The following is a 10,000-nucleotide window of genomic DNA, read 5'->3' as shown; positions in this document are numbered from 1 at the left end:
CATAAAAGGTGTGGGATATAACTTAATTAGCATAAAAGGTGTGGATGGAAACATGGCTTGTGTCAGACGGGGGGATAAGGAGGAACACGCGCAAAGCAACAGGCCGGGGATCATCAGTCCTGCCTTCTCAGAAACTCAATGAGGAGAAAAAGAGGGTTGCTGGCAGCACGGCCTCCTAAGTGGAGGAGGGGGGGTGGGGGAGGAGGTGGGTGGGAGAGGAGGGGGGTGGGGGAGGAGAGGAACGCTCCAGAGAGCCACGGCACTACAGATACTAGATATATCGGTCCAAAAATACCCTGAATTTCAAACCAAAAAAAGAAGAAAAACAAAAAAGTGTGACTTCCGCTCCGAATTTCCCAGCGTCCTCGGCTCGGGCGCAGCCGGTCAAGACCTGGAGGGTTTGTGTGTCACTCACTGCCTTCACGTCTCGACAGTATCAGTGGCTGAGCAACATCCGCCCATCGAGGCTGGATGTGTTTACGGTCCAGACGGGGGGGGGAGGGAGAGAGAGAGAGAGAGAGAGAGAGAGAGAGAGAGAGAGAGAGGGAGAGAGAGAGAGAGAGGGAGAGAGAGAGAGAGAGAGAGAGAGAGAGAGAGAGAGAGAGAGCACAGCCGGCCATGAATGCAATCAAGCAACCGGCTGACCTAGCGCCGCCTCTTCTAAGCTTACTGACATTTTAGGAGTAGTACAGGAGGATTGAGAGAGAGAGAGAGAGAGAGAGAAGGGGAGGAGAGAGAGAGAGGGAAAGAGAGGGGAAGTGAGAGACGCAGAAACAAATATACATGTACAATACATTGGGATAATTTATTTTTTTTACCATTTATTACATATGATACAGGATTTCTTATTTGTGTATATATTTCTATATGTGTTTGTTTGTTGTGTATATATATTCGTAATGTTATGTTGTTAAATGTCTGTTATTTAATTAGTTCTATGCTTTGGCAATATTTACCTATTGTGTATTTCCTGCCAATAACGCTTGTTGAATTGGGAGGGAGATGGAGAGAGAATGAGAAATAAAAGAGAGAGAGAAAGAGGGATAGAGATGGAGAGAGAGGGAGAGAGAGAGAGGGAGAGAGAAAGAGAGGGAGAGAGAGGGAGAGGGAGAGGGAGAGGGAGAGAGAGAGAGAGAGGGAGAGAGAGAGAGAGAGAGAGAGAGAGAGAGAGAGAGGGAGAGAGAAGGAGAGAGCGAGAGAGAGAGAGAGAGAGAGAGAGAGCGAGAGAGAGAGAGAGAGCGAGAGAGAGAGAGAGAGAGAGAGCGAGAGAGAGAGAGAGCGAGGGCCGAGATGTAGGACAAACGCAAATGAGCTGAGCATCTCGTCAGAGCAGACTCGGGGGACGGAGGACCTGTCAGAGCGCCGGCCAGCGCCGTTCAGCACCCGCCTGACGAGGGGGGAGGATCTGAGAGAAGACCCCCCAGGTGGTCTCTTAACCGCTCCCCTAAACGAACTCAACTGCTCCATCGGCCGGTTAATCAAAGCGCCCACCCAGGGAATGCAGCGAGCATGGCCACTTGACTGCGATCTAGAGGTGAATGTATAGATTTCATGAGGCAATTTGCTTCCCGGCCTCAGCTTCCCTGAGCGAGATGGGATCTGGCGGGCGGGCAGCGGTGAGGGGGTAATGAAGGATCTGCCGTGTAGCGAGCAGCTCCTCACAGAGGAACAGGCTCGGCCGCCGCATGCATTAGCTCCAATGTCAGGAAAGGGCACAGTAGCCTGCATAGCCATTACTCGCCGTGGGGGCCATTAAAAGCCATTACTCCGGTCGTCTGCCATCTTAAATGAGAGATAAATGAGCTACGGCTCTGGGGGCTATGCAGGTCCTCCACTGACCCTCTATCAGGGGTATGCAGGTCCTCCACTGACCCTCTATCAGGGGTATAGAGAGGGTCCTCTACTGACCCTCTATCAGGGGTATGCAGGTCCTCCACTGACCCTCTATCAGGGGTATGCAGGTCCTCCACTGACCCTCTATCAGGGGTATAGAGAGGGTCCTCTACTGACCCTCTATCAGGGGTATGCAGGTCCTCCACTGACCCTCTATCAGGGGTATAGAGAGGGTCCTCTACTGACCCTCTATCAGGGGTATGCAGGTCCTCCACTGACCCTCTATCAGGGGTATGCAGGTCCTCCACTGACCCTCTATCAGGGGTATAGAGAGGGTCCTCTACTGACCCTCTATCAGGGGTATGCAGGTCCTCCACTGACCCTCTATCAGGGGTATAGAGAGGGTCCTGGATTGACCCTCTATCAGGGGTATAGAGAGGGTCCTCTATTGACCCTCTATCAGGGGTATAGAGAGGGTCCTGTATTGACCCTCTATCAGGGGTATAGAGAGGGTCCTCTACTGACCCTCTATCAGGGGTATAGAGAGGATCCTCTATTGACCCTCTATCAGGGGTATAGAGAGGGTCCTCTATTGACCCTCTATCAGGGGTATAGAGAGGGTCCTCTACTGCCCCTCTATCAGGGGTATAGAGAGGGTCCTCTACTGCCCCTCTATCAGGGGTATAGAGAGGGTCCTCTATTGCCCCTCTATCAGGGGGTATGTAGGGAGGGTCCTCTACTGCCCCTCTATCAGGGGTATAGAGAGGGTCCTCTATTGCCCCTCTATCAGGGGTATAGAGAGGGTCCTGCATCGACCCTCAACTTTGCAGAGGTATGCTCCCTCTCTCTCCCTCTCTCTCTCTCTCCCTCTCTCTCTTTATCTCTTTATGCTCAGGCAGTCTTTAGCTCACTAGCATTGCAAAACCGGTCTATATGACCATCGAAACAAGCTAAATGTGTTAAATGTTGGAATATCTCTTTCAGTAGTAAGTAAATCAGTAAACGTAAATTAAATTGAGTCAACATTTTTTTTTTATGAATAATTATTTTGTTCTCGGATGTATTCAACTGCTACTGCAATCGAATGGGGGTTAGTAAAAGTTATTCAAAATTGCAATCTATCGCTAAATTCAATCGAATCGCAATCAAGAATTGTTCGGTAGCCAAATCATGAGATGGGTTCAGATCCCCACCCCCATTAAATACCAACCGATAGAAGTGGCCTTGAAGGGCAGCGGCACGCATACGTTATTCATGAGCCTTGGGAAGCGCTCAGACCTGCATGATCAGACAAATATTTGGTGTGCTCATTAAATGGGGAGGGGGAAAGGTCAGATTATTTTCTGTCTGATACGTCTCTCCTAGCTGATGTCTCCTCGGAGGCCCTGCACAGCACAGCAACCTTTGGAGAGCCAGCCTGGAGAAAGACCATGCTGAGAGCACACTGCTGGGAACGCACATCCGTGGACTTCTGAGATCTTGTTAGCCACGGTTCTGAAGGCTCAGAAGGAGGGATGCTCCGGGCTGATACCGATCACTCATTATTTCCCTCAGGGTTGTCCGATGCCGAAACTGATTTATTAAAAAACTAAAAAACTACTTCTTCTCTTAGAATGGTCTTACCGATATTATTGCACCGATATGACAACACTGTCTTTGCTTGCACAGATTTAGATTAAGGTTATTATTAATCTCTCATCACCCCGTTTCTAACTAGCTATAAGGTTAAGATATTCGTCAAGGAAACATTTTCACTATAAATGATCAGAAAAGACGTCTCGTCTCTCCTCCGCTCCAATACGATGTTTGAAACGTTTAGCAAAAGCGCATCACGTAGGCTACACGTGGAGAATTACACCGCTTTTGACTGCCTAGTAGTTTTATCCTCACCTGGAGTGAATGCTCACAGTCAGAGCTGCTAATGACATTCTGTTATGTTATTTCATTAAACATCAAATCCAATCAGAAAAACTATGCATGAGGATTAAACATTGATTTGACTGTAGCTGTCTCAATCGATCGTAGCTGCTGTGCATCGTTATAAGGAGTCTGAGCACACATGTAAGACTAAAGAGAAAAGACATGTTAAACACAGAGCTTAATCAATCAGGTGGTTGAAAATGTTATGTTTTGTTTCAATATAAAATAACATCTGAAAATCAGGTAACCCTACCCACACAGAGCTAAAATTATACAAACATGGGTTAGCTTTTATAATGCCCTGCAGTGCAGCTGCTTGCTTGTTACATTTTGTTGTTTTTAAGAGAAGATTGAATAAAATATTGAAATATTAACGAGACACATTTTTTATATTTATTTGGGGTAAATTAAGTGTTCTATTAATCGAGCAATAAACAAATTTGTTAATTTGCAATTGTTAAAATAATTGCTAAATTAGTCTAGATTAATCGACTAATCAAAAATAGATTAATTGTTAGAAAAATAGTTGTTAGGTGCAACTCTACTCTTGTTGATATCAATGATGATTTTAAATGTTAAGGCCGTGCTAAAAAAAAAATCAACATCTGAAATGTGATTCTAACCTTTTAACCTTTATTGGATTGGCAGCAACAGCAAAACGATAGCCTTTGACAAAATTTCAGAAATAAAAAAATAGATACTGTGTAATAATCAATATGTTTCCTAAACAAAACATCACACTTCTTGGAGACACAGCAGCCTAGCTGAATCTACACAGTATGTGTCAACACTCTTTCTAGATTTCGTCATTAGATTTTTTTTGCCTATACAGCAGGGTTAAACAGATACACACAGTATACACACTCCTATTTCACAAGTAGCTTATCCATTTTAAAATAATAAAATAAATAAATATACTTACTGTATAAATCAAATACATAAAGATGCAACACTCGAATCAATGCACTTGAAGTCAGTAGATATTTGTCAAAAATATTTCTGTATTACCATCACATCAGAAGAAACCAATTTGGTTATTATAATAATGATGACAGTCAAAAACCATGATAGCCAGTGGTGAATTAAACACCTACACCAATTACACAGGAACAGCAGAACAGAACTGCTATGTAAGTAAATCAATATATAGAGAGAATGGACTTGAACTCACTGGGACTGCCAACTTAAATGATATGAATTGTGACATGTTGGCAATATTTTAAGTATTTTTTAGTAACATACTAACATTTTTCAGCAACATACTGTAAAATAAAGATTATACATATCATACTAACGGTGCATCTTCCGTAAAGACAGTTCAGTAACATTGGCTATTAAACTGTGATCAGGCTGGAATACACACGTATTGTCTCTCAATAATGTGAGGTTGCTAAGTGTGCCCAATTGTTTCTAATGATATTAACAGACCAAGACTTACAGTGCCATAAAGCAATATGTAGATTGTGGTAAGATCATCAATACATATTGGCATGCCTAATTTGTACTAGTACTAGTACTAGTAAGTAAGTAGTACTAAATAAGTACTATGTATTACACATTTGCATTGTTTTGATCACACCTGAAAAGTTAGTTTGTGTACAGAGGAGCCCTCTGTGGTAAAAGCCAGGACATGATGGCGCAACTTAAGAATAAAAACTTTGCAAATGACCTCCAGTGTAATGCTATCCATAAAGTAAAAACACAGTGAACTTAAAATTTAATGAAATACAAGTGATCCTCTCATTTAATCATGTACTGTATCTGCTTGTTTATATCTGGTCTGGGGTTATGTTTTTACTGATCAGAGAAAATGCACTTCACAGCACAAACACTTTCTGATCTAATCTTGTAGACATCAAGTATACAGCTGTGTGCAAAGGCGGTTCAGACTCTATGGAATGCAGACCTCAGATCATCCCTGATGATATCCGGCACTATAAGTAATTGGCTCTTTGATCTCAGCACAGAGAGAAAGCCTTTTAAACCCTACCTTAAGCTCATCAAAGACTCATTTCACGGCTACTGTATTGTCAAATGCAAATGTGAGAGGTTTGGGGTTGAGAAAAAGAGAGGCCTTGTCACTCCATATGGTCAAACACAATGCCATGCAGCCGGACAATGTCAAAAAAGTGCAGTGTGTCCATGAAACTGTATAAGGAAAATAATGTAAATCTTTGACATCTTTTTTCTTTGAAAATATACATCTTTAGGCACGTACACAGAACAATCCTCAATGCAAAGTAGGGGTATGACTTACACAGGTTATAGATAAGCAGCATCTATAGTTGAACAACAGTCACAATATAGAAGGTTTGGGTTTGTCGTGTTGCTTGTTTCTTAAGAGGTCTAAACACAAATGGCCGATACCACCACGAGTTGAAAGGGCTATCACAATTACTTGGTGCTAGAAATTGTGCGTGTCTATGAATTATTTTTGACATCGTCTATAAAAAACGGATGGTTCTGGGAATGTACAAGAAAACAAACTTGAAATGACTACATCTGTATGTAGTATTTATCTTGATTTGGTAAGTACATTACTATTGCAGTCTTAAATGTGCGTTTACCGTCACACGCCAACTGCATTTCGCACAATAAAACCCCACAAGGGGAACAGTCTCTGCACTTACTGTAGCTTGAACACGTAGACAGGATCCTACGTTAATATACGAGTAGATTTATCTATATACTCCTGTCTATACTCCCATGAGCAGCCAGAGGAAAGATTGAGGGTACTCAATTGACAGACGATCAACAGTCATCTGAGGCATTGACACAGTTAACAAGTTCACATCAAAAATAAGTACTTTTGAAGACATTGACAACAGTTCCTGTTTACTAAACCAAAGTCTTTGAATGTGTTGTGTTTTCTAACAAAAGCTCTGCCAACACTGCAAAACCTATTTGTTTTGCAGTGAAGGCCAACTGTTATTTCACACCGATGTTGAGGGTACGAGCATGGTGAATGTGTGTGTATAAGTCTATAATCAGCCATTTGGACCCACATACCTAGGGAGTGTATGCAAGTGAGGATTACTCACTGATATTGATAGTGATATTGATGATTTTGTCCATGACTACAAAGACTAGACCGACAGTAGCGGACCATAATTGATTACTCAATTCAAAAGACTACATTTCAACCTACCTCACTGTGACATCATGAGGTCAAGTGTCATGTTTGAAGGAAATTATTCTTCACTTTCAGGACTCGGAGATTTGTATTTTCGCTAGCTCTTGTCTGACTGACTGCCGACATACACAGGAAATGTAAACGTCAAAGCCTGAGAACAATTGTCAAATTAGGGTTTTACAATGATGCACCTACTGTATAGTAAATTGCCAGCTAAAAACCCACGGTTGAAGGCCTGTCTCACAAATATCTTGCTGTTGGGATTCTACACCCCTCAATGCCAATTCCTGTCAAGTTTGCACTTAAAGTCGTGTTTCGCATGACCAGTACTGTCCTTGGCTTCACTCATCAGGGTGGGTATCCTCCATCTTTGGAAAAGCCCTGTCATTTTAACTTCCATCAGCTTCTTGAGAGGGTCCCTTCGATCCTTCAAAATCGTGGCTCACGCAAGCACTTCTTCCTCTGAAGCCTCTTCCCTCAGATGGAGCAAGAGTTGGCCCTCTTCCTGGGTTTGGGCTCCCCGAAGTCCCTGTCGTCGGCAGCACAGTGGCTGAAGGAGCAAATCGTCTGCGAGAGCCGGCGCATGCCCAGGCGGAACACGCTATTGGACAGGCTGTAGATTACGCAGTTGCAGAAGCTGTTGCTGATGGCCAGCCAGGTGGTGACGAAGGACAGTGCGGGGCTGTCCAGCACGTGGGAGCTCTCCAAGAGGAAATAGATGATGTAGGGCAACCAGAGCATGTAGAAAACACTGGTGATGCGGAAAAGTACCATGGCGTAGCGCCGGTCGGGGCCATGGCCCCCATGGTGGTGACTGCCGCTGCCACTGCTTCCTCGACCACCACCACCACCACCACCGCCACCGCCGACCTCCCCGGCCTCCATCTCCTGGCTGGGGAAGCGTGCCCGGCGCTCGCTGATCTCCCGGTTGTGCTGCTGACAAATGCGGAAGATGTGAAAGTACGTGAAGCAGACGACCAGCGCGGCCGGAGCGTACAGCAGGCACACCACGAAGCCCGTGAAGAGGGCCGAGGTGGGCCAGGAGTAGGCGCACCACTCGAAGATGTCCCCGTGGTAGCCCGGCTTGCCCCACCCGAAAAAGGAGGGCAGGAACACTAGGCTCGAGTAGACCCAGATGAGGGCGATGCAGGCACGCAGGCGGCACGGCGTCACCAACTGGTTGTAGGAAAGCGGCTTGGTGATGGCCAGGTAGCGGTCCATGCTAATGCAGGCCAGACAGGCCATGGACACGCTCTTCAGAACGGAGATGACGTAGCTGAACACCTGGCAGGTGATGGGCTCCTGGACGCCGGCCGGGTAGTGAAGCAGGGACAGGGTGGGCACCAGGCAGCTGAGGCCCACCAGCAGGTCGGCGTAGGCCATGGTCTGGATGAAGTAGCTGGTGGTGTAGTGGTGCAGCAAGGGGGCGCAGTGGAATACGAAGATGACCGTCAGGTTCCCGGCGATGATGAGCACGGTCAGCAGCACGATGACGGCCGTCTCCAGGACGCAGGCCTCCAGGCCTTCGTTCTGGCCCCAGCCCAGGGGGCAAGAGTGGTTGCCGGGCTTGCCAGGGGGGTGGCCTCCGAGGCTACTGTTGGCAGCAGACACCAAATCTGTCATCAGTACCGACTGGTTCATGGTTCTGGGCACTGTCCAGGTGGGTCAGGTTAGCGCTGTGCTGGCCCGGTAACCGGAGACCTGTCTGGCCCCGGGGCCCGGTCCGTAATCCTCCTTCAGTACTCTCCTTCCACGCCGCTCTCACATCGCTGGGTCTCAATCAAATGAACACTGACTGAGGGAAATCAATACAGCCTCCGGGAAGGGAGGACGACCAGTTTGGCTCTCTTTTTCCGATCAGTCATGCTTAGGAGGAGGTGGAGAGTAACAGTCGGGCGGGGGTGGGGGGGTGTGTTCGGGGGGCAGGGGGGGGCAAGCATTCGCTCTACGCCATGTATCTACGCTGGGAGGAGGGCTTCCCACCGATTCCCCGGCCAGTCATCAGACACATTTCCTGACTAATGAGAGCTGCCACTGGGGGGTCTGAGGACAGGAGACGTCCTCCTGGCAAGGACAAAAAAACAGAGACGCAAGACGGGGCCGTGTGTGGAGAAGAAGCATGAGTTGGGCACGCCGCAGATTCTACCACAGATTAAACGAGTCAGGGAGCATGTGACTATTTTAAGTCAACAAATAAAAGAGAGAGAATGTTATCAGAGCGTTCACCTTCACTGCGTCATTTTGACATTCAAAAAGCTTTTTCAGCGTGTGCCTAAGGGGGGAGAAAAAGATGCTTAAGAATCCATTCAGAAAAAAAAATACAGTCTCACAAGGAAGATTACAATCAATATTAGTCTCTGTGTTTGAATCATACCTCCAACGTCAAGTCTCTCTTTAGAGTTTCCAAGTGACATCAGTGTCAGTTAGTTCTCATTTTTACAGTGTACATCCTCTTATGTTCCAGAATAGTGGATAGTTCCAGAATGGTCTCCCCGGTTGGTGTCTGGATGCCATGTATACCCAGCTATTGTCCAAATCCAAACACAGACACGCTACAACAACACAGGGATCTCCGCGGGAGTTAATGTCACAGCTCTCTCATTCCACAAAGCGCCGGGGGAATTGTATTCACAACGCTCGCCCCGGTCAGAGACGAGCGAAAACAAAGCACATCCAAAACGTCCAGATCCGGTTTCATGTATGTGTCAGTGGGCGGAACGGCCTCTAGGCCCAGTGAGTTTCAATCCACGCAACTAAGAAGTTTCATATCCCGGGCTGTGACACCAGCAAAAGTGGTACGTTTTCAAAGAAAAGGGCCAAGTCCTCACAACACAGGCGGGTGGGATGGCGCTTCGGTCCCCGAGAAGCCAGCGGAGCGCCTCGGTGCTCCTCTCTGAGGGATCCTGCTCACGGCACCGGCTGAGACGGGTGTGGGGACCGATCCGCATTCCGTTTGTTTACCCCGTAAACTTGTTGATGGTTCCGATTTGCCAATGACATCCTTGAGCACGGCTAGGGGTGAAAGCTTAGCATAGAGTAGTCTTTCCTTTAGTGCTTGTTGACACTATTGATATTAATACTTATACAGTACATACCTGGGTCCATTGAAACAAG

At 46.4% G+C, this 10,000-nt stretch overlaps 2 protein-coding genes across 2 annotated transcripts in view; both read right to left on the bottom strand.

Moving 5' to 3' along the window:
- The window catches only part of rabgap1l (RAB GTPase activating protein 1-like), a 95,724-nt gene that overhangs the window by 47,244 nt on the left and 38,480 nt on the right, over positions 1–10,000 (bottom strand). The gene's annotated exons all lie outside the window — the stretch shown is intronic.
- On the bottom strand, positions 7,364–8,527 carry gpr52 (G protein-coupled receptor 52; the record flags this gene model as incomplete). Its single annotated transcript, XM_084458952.1, has 1 exon — positions 7,364–8,527. One exon carries the CDS (start codon positions 8,525–8,527, stop codon positions 7,364–7,366), a length of 1,164 nt encoding a protein of 387 aa, XP_084315078.1.

Source organism: Borostomias antarcticus, assembly GCF_949987555.1.
Source record: "Borostomias antarcticus genome assembly, chromosome: 26".
NCBI classification, from domain to species: Eukaryota; Metazoa; Chordata; class Actinopteri; order Stomiiformes; family Stomiidae; genus Borostomias; species Borostomias antarcticus.
This window is presented reverse-complemented; position numbering and strand designations above follow the sequence as displayed.